General features: G+C 45.6%; 1 protein-coding gene across 5 annotated transcripts in view; it reads left to right on the top strand.

Moving 5' to 3' along the window:
• The first annotated feature begins 3338 nt into the window (after window positions 1–3338).
• Window positions 3339–17624, top strand: part of NUP153 (nucleoporin 153) — a 46731-nt gene continuing 32445 nt past the window's right edge. For 4 of the 5 annotated variants that reach the window (XM_078600470.1, XM_078600471.1, XM_078600473.1 and 1 more), the window contains exons 1-3: window positions 3339–3694; window positions 6723–7377; window positions 16253–16404. In XM_078600470.1, the coding sequence (XP_078456596.1) occupies window positions 3617–3694; window positions 6723–7377; window positions 16253–16404 (885 nt within the window). In that variant the 5' untranslated portion in view covers window positions 3339–3616. The remainder of the gene's footprint in view (window positions 3695–6722; window positions 7378–16252; window positions 16405–17624) is intronic. The other variant, XM_078600474.1, reaches the window with a different exon arrangement.

Here is a 17624-nt window from a genome sequence, read left to right on the forward strand (position 1 = left end):
GTAGCTGTTGCCTCTGCATCTACATCAGCCGTGGGCGCCACGGTGGCGAGATGTTAATACTCTCGCCTGGTATTCAGGGGGTCGTGGGTCACGATCCCGATCGTGACGCCTGCTGTATATTTGGAGTTTGCGTTTCTTTCTCTCTGTGGACGCGTGAATTTTTCTCCGGGCCCTCCGGTTTTTCCTTCCACGTTTTAAAATACGCACCTCCGATTAGCGCGGTTGGTTACGCACAGTGCAAAAGAAGTTCTACATCCAGTACAAACATGCGTTTTAGAGTATTTGGCTGCTATAAACTTCCACATGATAAGCCACTTCGTTGAGCTATTATTTGGTGGCCAGGTCGCTTATGAAAAAAAAGCTATATTGTATAATATTCTATGGTTCTTTCCGTAAAGTCACGTAGATAGAAAAAATCATAACAATAAAATAATACAAATAAAGTGAATAAAATAATTTTAAAAAGAATGTATTCACTTTATTTTCATTTTTATTATTTTATTGTTATTATTTTTTCTATCTACATGACTTTACCGAAATAATAATAGAATATGAATTCCTGCAGTCACGAAAGTTGTAAGTCAAAATCTATACTGTATAGCTGAGTGGGCCTTACCTGGTCAAATAAATCAGACAGCAGATAATCGATTATCCGGTGGGGAGGGGGCGCCAGATTTTCAAAAACGCCGGATAATCACATCAATACTTAAAATAGATATTCTATGGGTCTTTCGGTAAAGCCATGTAGATAGAAAAATAAAACAAATATCACGACGTTTTGATCGCAACACAAGCAATCGTCTTCAGGTTGCGATCGAAACGCCGTGATATTTTTTATTACTTTTCTATCCCCGTGGCTTTACCGAAAGACCCATAGAATATTTATTCCTGCAGTCACAAAAGCTTTAAGTAAAGTTACTTAAAATTGCTTATTTTTGCACATTCCTGCATACCATGTTTTAGGTGTTGTGTGTATGTTGTTAATGTGTTTTAAATTTGTTTACAATGAAAATGGCAAAAATAAACGTACCAGATAGACAAAAATAAATGTCCTGCTGTAAAAAAAGTTGCCGCATTTGCTGTGGCGTACGTACTTACCACTCCATTCTCGGAGACTGTGCATGGGGTGATGTGCGTAGTATTACCACGCTCTTGTACTGGTAGGAACGAAGTGAACCAGCCTACAATAGATTATATCGTCCGTCCGTCCGATGTCCGATTAGGTGTAGCAACATCGCCCCCTACTGCAAACACTTGGCAGGACCCTACAAAAACCTTTAGACTCAGTGACGCTTTCCTGGCTAAACAAGTGTAACATTCCCTTATAATTCCCTGAGATAGCTTTTAATTAAAAAACCTTTAGACTCAGTGACGCTTTCCTGGCTAAACAAGTGTAACATTCCCTTATAATTCCCTGAGATAGCTTTTAATTAAAACATTTAAATTAAAAATTAACTCACAGCGGCCTAAAGCCTACAGCTAGGCCTAAAGCCTAGAACTAGGCCTCAAACTCTCCCTTCGTATCGTACCCCCGCGTGTGTGAAAGGGAGTTAATGTTTAACAATGTTACATTCCCTGATGTTTTTAAATAGAAACATTTACATTTAAAGCTTTTACATTAATAATTATACATTAATAATTAAAATATTTAAATTAAAAATTAACTCACAGCGGCCTAAAGCCTACAGCTAGGCCTAAAGCCTAGAACTAGGCCTCAAACTCTCCCTTCGTATCGTCCGATTAGGTGTAGCAACATCGCCCCCTACTGCAAACACTTGGCAGGACCCTACAAAAACCTTTACACTCAGTGAGGCTTTCCTGGCTAAACAAATGTAATAATACATTATGTTTATATTATTTGGTTATTCGTTCCTACCAGCCCACCCCGCAGGGACCTGTTTTCAACGACACGATTGTGTTTGACGATCGTCGGACTGTACATTTTATGTTTTTATCACTCTATTAGTCATGAAACATCTATATCGTGCAGTATTTTCACTGTTTAAATTGTTGCATGTAGTGTATAATGTAGCCTATATAATATTTGACACTGAAATCGAGCACATGGTGCTGATCGCCGGACTGGCTACAACCTTTGGACTATGATGAACATTGGAAGCCGGATAATCGGGGCCGTCCATAAATGACGTCACGCACCAAAGGGGGGGGGGGGGGGGGGTCAGACATTTGTGACGATGTGTGACGAGAAGGGGGGGGGTTTGAGAAATGTGAAGTCACATCAAAATGCGCAACTTTAAATAAATATTGACAACACGTTCTACTTAACTAAATATACTTTTTAATAAATGTTTTCTCCTACAACATCAGAGTGCAGCGCCACATTAAATACGCACTACAATGACAATAGTTTAAAGCTATTTGAAGCGTGTTTTATTGGGGGGGGGGGCAGAGCTTTGTGACGTCATATTTGAGGGGGGGGTCTGACTTTTTGTGACGCCACGTGACGAAGGGGGGGGGGGGTCAAAAATCGTCCAAAATCGCGTGACGTCATTTATGGACGGCCCCTAATCGATTATCAACTTTAGTTTAGTTTGGTTTTCAACGGTTTTACTTGACTCCTAGTGTTTGTCGTGGTCAAATCTTGTAATCAGAAGTTAGTCGACTTCCTGTTGACCAATCAATTCCACATTTTGCTCACTAACTCAGATCCGGTGACAATGCATGCCTGTATCAAAATCGTCATCAATTAATTCGCTACTTTAAAGCAATTAACATTTTGTATGGACGCCTTATTATTTATATATATGTGTAGGTAAAAAACGCCGCGGTCCCTAAACTGTGGAATCGCCTGCTCCGTGTGAACGAGTCACGGAAGTAATCGATTAATTAAAGTAAGCGTTGATGTAAGAGCAGGCACCGCTTCATTGACATACTTCTCGACCGTGAGTTAAACAGAGTTGTTAATAAAACCGTCGTTTTAAAGAAACGTTTTAAAGGAGTTTATTAAGGAGTTTATTATTAAAATACCGAGAGCAGAGGATTGCAACGAAATTTTGACGTCAAATCTTTCGTGACTGCAAGAATTCATATTCTTTGGGTCTTTCGGTAAAGTCACGTAGATAGGTTCAAAGAAAATAACAAAAAATATATTATTTTCTTCGAACCTATCTACGTAACTTTACCGAAAGACCCAAATAAGAGAATTACAACGTTTAAGAAAACAAAATCTCCAGCCACGCGCTTGTGGCAAATCCCCCCCACCCGGTTGTGACGCGCAGCCCACGTGAGCGCCAACCCTTTCGTTGTCCAATCAGCGCCGCGCCTGGCGCCGCCATCTCGGCCGCGCCGCTATATAAAGCGCGGAGCGTGCGCCCCCACCCCTCCACCTGGCGAGGCGGCGGCAGCAGCAGCAGCGCTGAGGAGGAGGAGGCCCGGGGGGGGAAACAAAAACAATTTGTTTGGGAAGTGGCAGCGACGTGGGACTTGTGAGCGTTTCGCGGTTATATTTTGTTTTGTTTTAAACGTTAAAAACAACGAGTGAACGGACACAACAACGACAAGACCCCCCCACGCACGCGGCTATTATACACGAGCGGGTTCTTCTCTCTCTCCACCACCACCACGACTCTTACTCGTTTTCATTATTTTCGACGCAATGGCGACCGCGGGAGGAGGCGGCAAGATACGCAGCAAACGTCAGCACGGAGCTGGGAAGCCGTACGCGAGGAACAAAGTGAGCTAAGGCCTCACGGCCCGACCCTACTCCCACCCACCCCACTACCACCACCACCACCCTGGCTGGGATAGATTCTCGGCCGGCGGCCTTGCGAAGGCTGTGCGGCCGGGAATCCAGGCGAGGCCGGTCCCCCCCCCCCCCATCGCCATCATCGTCATCGCCACCACTTGTCACAGTGAAACGGTGGCGTTGTTGCCTCGGCCAGCCAGCGTTGTCTTAGGTATCAAGCGACGGGGGTGGGGGAGAACCTCTTGCGGAGCTGCGTGTGCTGTGTTTGTAGTGGAGCTGCGTTTAGTTTGCGAGCGACTATTGCCGCCACGCCGCGGGTACAGTGCGGTGGCGGGGATGGGTACAGTGCGCGGCCAGTTCGCGTGGGATTTCTTACAAATGTCGTTAATTCGTCGCGAACAATCAATTGGTAGTCGTCTTCGTCGTCTTCCTGTGTGATAATAACATCGGGAGCAATACGAGTTTTGTTTGTAAACGTCCAAAGCATCGTAGGTAACAGTGACATGGCGAGCAATTGTGGACGGTTGCTCCTGGACGGCGATGGTTCGTAGTGGGTAATCGATAAATCGTCAGATTGCGGTCGGGCAAGGCCGTTTATTTTTTTAGACGTAAATTGTTCACAATGATCACGGATCGGCTGTTTTGCGGAAATGATCGACAGCGATGAAATGCTGATCGAAATCACGAATCGATTATGGGCACAGAAATCGAACATTATCGGTATTCATCAGTCGCTAGAGGACTCGTTATCATCATGACTCGACAGTCAAGAAAGATCGCCAGTCAACAGGAATAATTGGCAGTTGAAATCTTAATGGTATGGAATCGAATCGATTATGCTCGCCAATATTTCAGGATCCGTTTTATGATTACCGTTGAATATCCTCGACACCATCACTCGCAATATCGGCAATTGCAATCGGATATTCAATCTATCTTGCCAAGAAACATGTCATTTGTGCAGAGGCCTTAAGAGGTCGTCGATCGTCACCATCAAAATCGCCGAGATGAAACTTCATCGCATGATTACCGGATCTTCCGATTGCCACGTTTTTGCTTACGTACGGTGCGAAAGAAGTCCCAACATGCGATCATTGCTGTGTCCATAAACCATCCTTTGAGTCCGTGATTAATCCACGACTGGATGGAGCCCTCGGCTCCGTCGTTGTCATCTCTAAGGGGCATGCCATGTCATCACCATCTCTCACCGCCGCTGTTGTTGTTGCTTCTTCACGGGTTGATATCAATGCACCACCATCTCTGGGTGCCGGCTATCGATCATCTAGGGCGAGTTCTCACGTACTGTGTAGTATCTATCGGCAATCATTCCGGCTTTGGTCGCTATGATTGCTTTGCTCCGTGTGTGTGTGGGAGGGCGCCTTGTTTTCCCGGTGCATCTGCTACATACTCTACCCAGATCGCTTCTTTTTTTTCCGTGCTCATCAGTTGATCCCTGCTTCCGATTGCGTCCGTAAGCTGATGATGTTTTCTTTATCGCAAATGTTTTTATCGAACGCTACTTGGTTTTACTTCGGCCCAGCATGGGCATGTGGGAACTACTGCTTCTTCCACCGCTGATTTCGAGTACAGGGAACGGGGCCCGTGAGCGCCTCTGCTCCGTTCTCGATTTGGGCGGGAAAACCACTTTTGTCTTTTTTACAATTCGTGACATTTTCGATGCCTTGAGCTGCCCGTCACCTTTTCCAAGATATTTGTGGTTTATCTGATGGCAAGCGATGGTATCGAAACGGCCCCTCCCTCCCCCCGAGCGATATTTCTAGTTTACCATTCATTTTGCCATTCATAGAATCCCGATTTAAATATATACCGGCGCTTTAAAGCAAAAATGCACGTGGCACTGGGTTCGCGAGTTCTTTTTAGTGTCCGTTAAAACTAAGTTATTATATAAACACTGGTGGGCACGTGTGTATGTGTGTGTTAAGTGTGTGTGTGTTGTTAAGTGTAGGGAGCGGAAGTGTAGCGGTTAGCACGCTGTGCTCCGAACCTGGCGACCCGGGTTCGTTTCTCGCTCACGGGAAACACCAGTGACGATTATCATCTGAACCGGCCCTGGGCCTTCCCTAGGTCGACTCAGCCTTGAATGGGTACCTGGTGCGACGTGTAAACATCGCCACTGGGGAGACAAAGGCGGCCGGGCGTGGTGTTGGCCACCCACAACCCCCTCGTGTGCCGAGCCGGCTTTGCTAGGTGCTCGTTAACAGCACTTGCCCCTACAGTTTGTTAAGGCTACACGGGGGTGGGGGTCTTGGTTTTAATGTGTTCGTAACTGCGGTCATGCAGTGGTCGTTCTGTCTTAACGTTTGAAACATTAATGATTGCCGGTCGCCCTCGCCAAGCCAAGCTCGTTCACAGTGCACACGAGCAGGGAAACCCGCAGTCGCGCATGCGTGTATCCCATAATGTGGCTCAACAGTAGCGATTCCCACGCATTGTCGTTATATAATGCCGCTTGCCCCACGTCCCGGGAGGACACACACACACGTGGTGCTGAGTAGCTGTGTTGCATGACGGCCACGTGCTTGAATTTACCTTGTAGGTTTATAAATTCATATTTTTTTGTGGCTTGTGCTTTGGTGTGCCCGCTATAAATGATTAGAAGATTGGTGAGAAGTGTTGTAGTAGCATGGCCGGACTGTAATGGAGGTGTACCGTGCAAATTAATGTTTCAACTCGAGCTCTGTACTGTTCGTAATACCGCGTTGATACTGTCATGCATATGGTTTTTATTGTCTCTTTTGTGTCATCTCTAGTTTGAATTTTACGTGTAATTTTGTCTTGTATCACTCTAAATCTAATTGCACTTTTTGTGTGAATCGTAATTAATATTCTGGGTAAAAACACGGCGTATAGGGTAGGAATTGATTGTAATCGATGAATCTATTATTAAAAGACCATTAGGAATCATAGGTGGGTTGCGAGGTGCGTCCTCTTTGCCACAGTTGCCGCTTTGTTAACAGCGTGCATATCGATCTTCCCATCCCATGTGCCGCCGCAGGGTTTGCTGGGCCGCGTCACCGACAACGTGAAGAACCTCATCCCGTCCTGGCTGCAGAGCTACTTCCGCACAGACGACTCCACAGCGGCAGGGGCGGCACCGCCGACGTCCTCTGCACCTTCGAGATCCCCATCGAGCTCGCTGGACTCTGAAGAGGCGAGGCCGGCACCACTGGACGGCTTCTCCTTCGCTGGCCTCAACCACGACGCCCAGCAGAACTGCGAAGTGGCCGGGGATGGTGCCAAGCCGAGCACGAGCACCGCCGCTACCTCTGGCTACACCTACACGGTGCCGTTCCCTAGGACGCGTGGCCCCCAAAAGCGGCAGCCCATCGACCGCTCGCACGCGACGCAGCACGGCTCCCTGGCGCTGCAGTCCTGGCTCCCGGCAGCTGGGAACGCCGCAGGGCCCAAGCCCGGCGACGCCAGGGATGTGGCCGCCACTGGCCGAGAGGCGGGGGTCGGCTCTGGTTCTGCCAGTGCGGTTGTCACCGGGACGAGGAGTGGGCAGACGATGCCAGTGCTGAGCGGCGCTGACGGCGTCGCGAGGGACGTGCGCGACTCGAGCTCGCAGTGCGAGGACGACAGCGTGTCTACCACCAGCGGGTTCTCATCACGCGCCTCCGACAAGGGTACAGCCACTGCTACTCCGCTGGGTTGGTGAATGTGATCTTGTACAGCCATATGTCGGTCTGCTTCTGGATGAAGGCCTTCCCCACTCCATCTTTGTCATGGGGGTTATTTGATCATATTTCAACCGCACCGATCAGTGTAACTTGGTGATGGCAAAGGCCTGGAACCGAATCAATTATCACTCGCCACTGATGTTAGCACATTGCCGGGAATTGAACAAGTCCATAGTGTTGACAGCTCCTACAGGCTGATATATCAGCTGCTATTTGTTTCAAGGCAAACTTTCGCCACAACTCCCAAGCGCGCACGACAGCGGCCACAGTGCAATAACCACTGCCGTTTGATAAGTGTTCATACCAATTAGCCTTGTACCCTTTTTAAGACCTTTTCTGAGTCTCAGGGCTGCATTTGGGATGGTTGGTAATTTCATTTGGAGTGTTTATGTGTGTGTGTATGGGTAGAAGCTGGAGAGCCTGGATCTTATTTCCAAGGGTGTTGGCGTTTACATCTACGCACACTTAAATTAGCATTTCACTTCCTATTCTCTCTCTTCTCGAGGGCACCTTGTGTCCCCACCGGTGGTGTCTGTTGGTCATCCTGCCCCCAAAACGTTTGAAATTCACCTTCATCAATAGATTGCAGCATGAATAGATTGCAACATTACAAGAAAGATAAAATATTAAGTGAATTGATACTGGCCATATCTGCCCATTTTGGAGGAATCTTTGATATCAGATTTTTGGGAGTGTGGTGCTGCCTATCTGCAAAAAACTTTAAGCTCCTGCTGTGACACAATGGCCATTCTCTCTCCACTGCTAGTTGAATTCCTTCCCCTGGGCGACGTTGGCCTTGCCTTTGTACAGCTGAACTCTCTCCCAGTGCAGCACCCATGGTTGATGAGAGGTCGTATAACGAGCGTGCGTGCCCATTAGCCTCGTGCTTTGTTATTGATGTTTTTTATTGACTCCGTAAGGGGAGAGGGGTTTGCAGTCCCTGACCCCGCTTGAACTGCGCCTGTGCGAAAAAAATATTAGGCGCCCGTCGCCTGCCCCATCCTGGTAGTCTACTCGTGTTGGGTGGCAGCCATTGTCTCCCCGCAATGCCCCTCCTCCCTCCCTGCCAGCTTGCACATGTGCTGTTTATGACCACCAAACCAGTGGGCTGCTTTGTAAACACGTGTAGAGTTGAGAGGGGATAGCCCCACTGCGGTGGTTACAAACGCAGATGAAGTCCTGGGCGGTCGTGTTTGTGCCGCTTGGGAATTGTGGTGAGAGTTTGACTTGAAACGATTGTTCGCTTTATTTATCAGCTCGGCAGAGCTGTCAACGCTGTGGACTTGTCGCGGCTAAATTGACGGACTTTACGTTACGTTCTTCCTGCTTAAGCTGCAAAAGTAGATCATGAAGATGGTTGTAAAAAAATCTTATTTGCTTTAGATGTATTTAGTTATGGGCGACATTAAAATGAAGTTGGAGTTGATGGAATGTGGACACATGTCCGAAAGGAAATTTGTGCGGTTTTCACAAATATTTACACTACATCTACTTAGCATTGTTAAAATTTAATTCGTATTACCGATTCCATTAAAATTGCTTGCAAATGATTAGCTGTACTTTTTCCCAATAATGCTCTTGAGTTTTGGTTTACGTTTAAGTAGTGTACGATATGCAATATCTTCCATATTGTCTGGGAGTGTTTCCTCGAGTAACCATTATTTGTCGCAGCATCTGTCAGCTTGTGCTCAGCTTTGTTAACACACGCTTACATTTCATTCTGTGGTTCTTGAGTGGATCACCATCTCCAAGTACATGGACAGCTTTGTTGCCAGACCTTCCCCATGCCAAACGTGTTGTTTGACCATACTTCACCCTCGGTGTGGGTTGGTGAAGGACAGGGAGCATAGATGTGGAGGCATACTAACTATAGTAGAATAATCGATTTCGGCTAGTGTCTGATGTCCAAAATCATAACCTGTTATGTAAGGTGGTCACCCATCTAAGCACTATCCAAGCTCAACATTGATTAGCTTCTGAGATTGGAAGCATTCCGAGTGATTTGGTCTTAAGCGGATAATCTCTTTGCAGCTAAAAACACAACAGATTAAACATGGTGAAACTGTGTTATTTAAGCAATATATACATCTATTTTTGTGTTGCAAGGCAATGTTGAATGCTGTCCCATTTTACAGAGTGAACATAGACACAGCACATGCATACTATAGATGCTCTTGCAGACTGATTTACCTGTGCAGGAGTAAAGATATCGGTTGGAAAATGAGGCGAATTGTGCTCATTGATGGAGATACTGAATGTCTTCGCTGCCAGCAGTGTAATATAAAATGTAGGGTCATTGTTGGGTTATTGGGAGGTCCTCCTGTCGTCAGTGTTTTCCGGTGACTTATAGATGTTGCGCAGTGTTGTTGCATAACGCTGTTAAATTTTGGGTTGCTGTGCTGCATTAAATACCGCATGTTGAAGATTCGTGCATCCGGGCACCTGCAGCAGTTGATGCATTTTATCGAACTCCCTACGGTGGCAGAGAATGCGACCGCCGCATAGAGTTGTGTTGTTATCTTTAAACTTTCTATCTTTGCCTAACCTCTAGGGTGTGCTGTTTAGTAAAGCATAGGAGTGTGCTTTTTACTTGGTCTTTGTGCTGAATTAGATCATCTGCGGTTGGTGAACCAAATGTAATGCAATGCAGCAGAGATCCCCCTTTGAACTGAAAATTGTGTCGGGGGGGGGGGGACATTTTTGGGACTCGACCTCGGACAACCTCAAGATGGCTTGAAAGTCGAAAGGCGTGGAAGTAAAGATATTTTTCACGTACTTCTCGTTTTTTTGTCAGTGTTGTTGGACAAGGGCCTCCCCCCCACGCCTTGCAGTGTATTTAACCAAGCTCCATCCATGCTGGTCAAGGCAAGGAGCGGAGATTGAGCAGCAGAGTTAGGTGTACGGTAATGTCATTTGCCGCACTGCCTTCTGCTGACGGTGCATACCCCATAAATAACAGGAGTGGATGTTTGGTTTATGACCAGGTAACCGTGATTCTAAAATCTTTAACCAGGTGGGTCTGCAGTGACAATACATTTGTCAAGGTGGATCAGAAAGTGTGGCCGTTTTTTTAAATAATGAGTGTAATTACCCCCCCACAAATTGTCATGATGTGGTTGCAATTCCTTTCAAGAAATTGTTATTTATTCGTCCTTCTGGTCCATGTAGAATCCATCGAGGCTGCATAGTATCTGCAGGCTCTCCCTGAAACAATGACTATAAAATAACAATTGGCAATAATGTGTTCTTAAAAAAACGCATGTATTGTGAGTAACAATGAATTGTAGTCGTGGCTGTGTTAAGTATTTCGGCAGAAAAGTAGCCGAGCTACTTTCTGCACGTGTCAAGAGGTGGCTGATAAAAAATAAAAATGCCCATGGGAAGAGGCATAGAGGAAGGCGTGAATAAGACTGTTAAAAAGACGATTGGAATGATTGTAGCAGAAACAGGAAGAACCGCGTGAGTGTGGCAGAGGTGGAGGATCTCATTGTGGATACCACAGTCCCAAGGGATCTGCTATAACCGTGGTTCTTAACCTTTGCTGCAGCATTTGCACCCCTTTGATTATCAATTGTAAAAAAAAAGTATAATGTTAATAAATACATAAGTTTGATTTTTCGATTTAAAGCTTTTGTGACTACAGGGATTCATAATGTAAATAATAAAATAATAAAAATAAAACATTATAAAATAATTCTCACCACGTTTCGGCCACAACGCAAGCAGCCGTCCTCAGGTGAAGAACAGGTCTGTCGAGAAGACAGAGTCTGAATGACACACCCCAGGCTTGGAGAGTGTATTTAAGCTGGGATGGAGGGGGAAGAGCGCCTTGACAAAAGAATGTGCATATCAAGAGGCAGAGGTTAGTGTAAATACGATTGGTATTACCTTAGAGTCGCGGCATTTCTTGAGAAAGGTGAGACTCGATTAGCTGAGCCTTCTCATCCCGGAGTTTGTTGAAGGATCTTAAAGTTTTGTGGAATCCCACCCCGTAGTGGCGGTTAAATTTCGATTTAAAGCTTTCATGACTGCAGGGATTCATACATAAGTTTGATGAAACAAAGTAGTTGTACCTACGTGGCAGTGCTTAATTTGTGTTCAAATTATTTACCTTCTCAAAAAATCTGGCATGTCTCGCACTACCAGAAAGGGAATCTCGTATCCCCAGTGGGTGCGTGCACCCCAGATTAAGAACCACTGCTCTATACGGATGAAATAAACATTGCAAGTGTTGACTGGCTTTATTGTTTATTGGGGATCATCAGGACATCTCAGCCCTGCAAATCCCCTGAATGCGCTTGATCTTGTCGGATCTGAGAAGCTAAACAGGCTTGAGCCTGGTTCATACTTGGATGGGAGCTGTCTGAGCATGCTCGATGTTATAGGCTTGGACGGTGAGGTGGCCAGGAGATGGCAGTACAACAGTGGATCTTTTTCCAACTTGACATTTATTAATGAATGGACTTGCCAATGCAGGTCTTACTTGGCGAGGCATACCTGGGTGAAGGTCATTATTTATGTGGAAGTTTGCATGTCACAGAAGTATCTTCGAAATCATTCCTGGAATGTGCATTTGTTTAGCTGCGCCAACCGAGTTGTCCATTACAAGAATTCCTCAAATTTTTGCAATCTGCACGATGACAGTCTAATGGCTATGATGAATACTGACACCGTTCGTGGCGGTAGTCGCGCTTGTAATATTTATTTTGTGGTTTTGTTTCTCGCACGCACGCACAGTACCCTTTGCGTACAACAGCTGGGTGAACGCATCATGCTCTTGTCATTGCGCACTGTAAACCCGCCGATAATGTCATAACGCCTGGACAGGCGCGAAGTAGAATTAAGAGTGCTTCAGGGGTGGGGGGGGGGGGCATTGCCATGTCCTGATGCCGACAGCGTCGTGGGTGTTTGTGGTTTGATTTCGTTGGAGACGTTTGTCCTTTTGAAAATTGAGAATCCAAGCGCTGTATTAAAAATAATGGTTTGAGAGCATCATGCAGTAGCAAGTGGTGTTTCAAGTTCAAATAACAAATCCTGTTAAACAACTTTGAACTTTTGGATTGGTGCAATGCCAATTTAAAATATTTTTTCGTCTTCAGGTTAAGATGAAAAGAGCCAAAAATGGTTCTCCGTACAAAGACCAAACGGTTCTTTTTTTTGCAGATTCAAGTGTGCCTTAGGTGGTTGAACATGAATGAAAAGATTTTATTAATGAGAAAAAAACCTCTTAAATGCACATTTAGGCACTCCCAGCGCTCTAGATATATATACGTTGCTAGTTGCAATGTACGAGTGGTATGGCGGTACAGTATACAGTGATACCTCGGTTCACGAACGCTTCTGTTCATGAACAACTCTGTTCATGAACAGAAAAGTTCATAAAAATCTGCTCCGGTTCACGAACTCCGCTTCGGTTCACGAACAGGAGCCGCGGCCATTTTAATGCTATTTCCAGGCTGTCACGTGGTCGTGACTTCCTGTAGGAAGATCGTGGAGAGAAGAAGAGACACAGAAAGAAGTACTGTGAGTACTGTGAAGACACTTTCAGTGACTTTTTGCTTTTTGGTGTGCTTTTTAGCACATACAGTACTGTACTGTACTACTGTACTGTACTGTACAATACTGTACTTACTGTATTGTACAGTTCACCCGTTTGAGTGCTTACTGAAGTAGTCATCTCAAGCAGGGTTAGTGTTTTCTCTTTATACATTACTATACTGTACAGTACTAATGTGTATTGTAATTTGTTTCATATTTTTGTGCTTCAAAAACCAAAAAAAAGGTCAGAAAGGATTAACCGGATTTACATTGAACCCTATGGGAAAATGTGCCTCGGTTCACGACCAATTCGGTTCGCGACCAGAGTCGGTTCACGAATTAAGTTCGTGAACCGAGGTATCACTGTAGTCAATAGTGTCTTAATTACTCGCTCAGCTGGCTTAATATTGTTCTGAAAACTTCATATTTATTTTGGACAGCTCTGTATGCACAGCCTGGGTATGTATCTAGAAATTAAAAATGGTAGTTTTTTTAAACATTGCATGTTTCTTAAAGTACAATTTAAAGGTCATTTTGATGATAAAACGGCTTGAGTTTTGACAAGTGTTATTTTTGAAACCGGCAGCCTGGTGATGCATAGTTTTCTTGCAGCTTGTGCTGCCGGTTAATATTTCACAAAGTTTCAAGGTTTGCGAGTCCTCATTGATCCTTATTAGATATCAATTTCCAACCAAATGCTTTATGAGGCTAAGATTTTAAAGGTTTAAATGTTTGCTGACCAGTTGGTTTTCTTTTTGGAATCCGCTGGCTTCAGATAATTTTTCATGACGTTTTCTTGCACTGTTGGTTATGTGAACACAGCACGTTCACAGTAGAGGGGGGTGGGGGGGCATTAAGCTCCCAGTGAGCCGCACGGTCAATGCAAGACATCCTGCGGAGTGCATCGTGTCTTGCGTGCAAAACGCCTGTCGGCAGTCGTATTTCTCATGAACATTATGTCCAGGGTTGCCATTTGTGGGTGAGACAGTGTCCTGTAGGCAAGCTTTACAGAACCACCCACTTTAAAGACTTGGCATGCTGGGGCATTGCACAGTTGGTGGCAAAGGAGCATGTTGTGATGACCGATGAAGCAGACTTTTTAGCAAGGCACTCAATTTTAGCATAATGTAGTTGCTCTGGGTGCCCTGGATAGAAAATGTTTTGCTATCTGACCTCCACTGTGGAGTTCGCGGATACAATCAGTCGCCTTAGGCAGGCACGTGGAGAGAATCCGCTGAATCGACAGGGAGGGTGTTGTGGTCTCAGAAACTTTGATATGGTGGGGGGATTGTGAATGTGGTAGCGAGGTGCGGTGAAAGATGTGGCGGCGATGTCACAGTGCTTGTATCTCGGTGCATGGAGATGTTTGCGCCTGATCTTGTCAAAATGCACTGCTCAAAATGTTCGCTTGCGTTTTCAAACAGATGAGAGACCTTCCTGATAACTCTTTGCAATGTCACCACAACTGCACATTCTTCCATGGGATTGCACTGCGTGATTCCACTGAAAAGAAGACTTGATGAGTAAAAAAAAATACATTAAAGTTACAGTTGAATGCATCACTTTAGTTCTGCAGTCACGTCACTGCATTTACATGTTACCTTGTTTGGAAGTGACATCACATCGATGTCACTGCAATGCTATAATGGCACGCAAAGCTCTAAACTCATCATGCCCGGGATGCAACTCAAATGCATAACTGAAAGTACATAAACGAAATACATAAATAATCCATAGCCATTAATTTTTTTGCTTTTCATTTTCCTACAGTGTTACATGACCATGCCACTGTACATATGGATGTGAATTAATGTCTTTGTGCGGTTGGGTATGTGGGAGGGCATTCCCACAGTGGTTAGTGCAGTCCGCTACAAACCGTGTGTCCAGCGTTACATTTTCGGCCACAGTGATGAGCAACATCTGATCCTTATGGCGGTACCCTAGGAGACTAAATAATACGAAATCGCTGAGGCAATTAAATATTTTATTTCTGGGACACTATTTTTTCCAGGGGTGGACTTAACTCCGCGACTGGGGTACCAATCAATCCCAAATCAGTGCCACTCCACGATTTCGAAACGCAGCGAGGACGATTGCGCTGAAACCCTGAATGCTTGTATGCACCGTAGTAGTGCATCGTGTACAGCTCGTCGAGATGAGTCGATCGCCGCATCGCCGACCATCAACAGACTAAAAATGTCTGCATCACGCACATTATGCGAGAGCCGGGGTGCTGTGGTACCCCGGGGTACCACCATAAGGTTTATCTGTTGAAATCATGGGTGTGTATCCTAAGTTGACTGCATCAAAAGTACACTTGCTGCTACAGTGTAGCGGTTAGCATGCTGCGCTATGAACCCGTCGACTCGCGTTCGATTTTCGCTCGCGGGCAACTCAAGTGACGGTTGTCTGAACCGGCCCTGGGCTTCCCGTAGGTCGTCTCGGCCTTCAAATAAGTACCTCGTGCGGTGTGTAAACGCTGCCACCAAGGAGACAGTTGGGCATGGTGCTGGCCACTCACCCCCTCGTGTACCGTGCCGGCCTTCATAGGTGCTGACGAACAGCATTTGCCCCAAACAGTCTGTTACAGCATGGGACCTCCTTTGCCAGTACCAAAATATGATAATAGGGTTTTCTCCTTTTTTCTGGCAACAAAACAGGTGTTAAGATGTTAAAACACCAAACTGAAACCTTTTTCAAGGAATCATGTCTGCCTTAACCACAATGCTTGTCGTCAGAATGCAAACAAAAAACATACTCTGATAATATATGCATTGTCCTTGAAACTGATTGGTCCACACCAGAGACAGCTTTCTTTTGAGCCTCGTCTCAAACGGTGTTAGAGCAGAGGACGCCAAAAGGCGTACAGCCCAAAGACAATGTACTATCAGAGTAATGAGAGCTCGGGGTGAGCATCTTCATCATGGGACCTCCTTTGCCAGTACCAAAATTTCATAATAGGTTTTCCCAGGCTCAAAAGAAAGCTGTCTCTGGTGTTGACCAATCAGTTTCAAGGACAATACATATATTATCAGTGTTTTTTGTTTGCATTCTGACTACAAGCATTGTGGTTAATGCAGACATGATTCCTTGTAAAAGGTTTCAGTTTGGTGTGTTAACATCTTAACACCTGTTTTGATGCCAGAAAAAAGGGTGAAAACTTTTATCAGTCCGTTACAGGTTATATGCCGCATCACCCCTGCTAAATATGTCTTACCAGCCTGAACAGTTGCTCGCTAGCATCGCGTGGCGCTGTGACGACTTCGGTTTTAACGGGGGTGATCTTTGCTTCTGGTTGTACCCACAGATGTGAGCATGCAGCCGCGTGTTTCGGCAGTGCTGCTGCAGCCTCTGTGGTGCATGGGGGCCGAGCTGCCCGCTCGCTCGACCCCGCAGCCGTCGGCTCACAGCGCCAAGAAGCCCTCGTTCAACCTGACGGTGTTTGACAGCTCCCGCACGGTAAGCCCCATACAGCATCGTCATTTATTATTTATACCGTGCCTCTCAAATGTACAGTACATTTCGAGGCACCAGAGCAAGAGAGGTATTTGAGAGAATTGCTCAATAAGGGAGTGATTGCAGGCCAAATACAATGTTTGTAAAGATGCAAGAGACAACGGCCCTTCTCGCATTTTTCGTCCACTTCATTTCTGCGGGCGGTTGCAGTCGTAGCAGCAGTAGCAGGCTCGTGTTGTCCGTGTGTGTGGACAGCGATCTGACCACGTGGGAAACCTGAAGGGACAATTGCGCCTCAATGGAGCTGATGACCGGAGGGTGTGGCATCAACGGGGGTCAATGTTGATAGGACCAGTGGACAAGAGTTGGGCAAAGAGCAAAGGGATGTTTGTTGGCATGTCGTTATTCACCCCACCATGATTCATGAATTGTCTTGACACAATCAGCAATTGGAGTAATGTTTGTTATCACTGTTGCCAGGTAGCCAGCAACAAATTGCACGATGAAAGTTGTCATAAGCCTCACATGTTGATTTTACCCTGGAAAGCCTCGCTGACCTAAGGCTTTTTCAGCATGGTCTTGCACTTAATGTTTGGCTGATTTCAACAATGAGGGTTTTTCCCGTGGGAGTAAACTGTAGTCGCTGGAGATAACGCGTGTAGGTTAACACTGCCATTTATGTAGTACAATATGCATAGCTGAAGGAAACTGCATCAGAAAGAATAACAAAGTTCTGCATGTGTGGATTCATAAACCATTTGTGCTGCTATCTCCTGGTCACCTGGTAGCCCAAGCAGTATTGGGAATTTCATAACTTTTCTATGGGCTACGAACCCACGCCTCCTAAAGTGCTGGGTTACCTGTGTGTGTGCACCACCATACGATTTCATTAATCGTTTTTTTTTAACACATTTGTACCATCTCGTTTGTGTTCTCATGTATTCTGCCTCTTTGAATGAGCCTAAAAGGATTATATGTAATATAAAAGCATTTACGCAAATGATTTGGAACGTACATCGTGAGTGTATAAGAATGGACTTGAATGGAATCATTACTTGTTTAGAGATTGGCACTGGTCACTCGAGCTACCCTTAGGTTATTACGGTTCGGTGAAACTGGTTCACGACTCAAACATTGGGGGTCACCGATTGGTGGCTCCCAATGTGGTGAACGATTCACAATGCACTCCTGTTCGGATTCTGTAATGATATCTATTTGGCACT

Source organism: Lampetra planeri, chromosome 14 (genome assembly GCF_965212315.1).
Source record: "Lampetra planeri chromosome 14, kcLamPlan1.2.h2, whole genome shotgun sequence".
Lineage (NCBI taxonomy): Eukaryota > Metazoa > Chordata > Hyperoartia > Petromyzontiformes > Petromyzontidae > Lampetra > Lampetra planeri.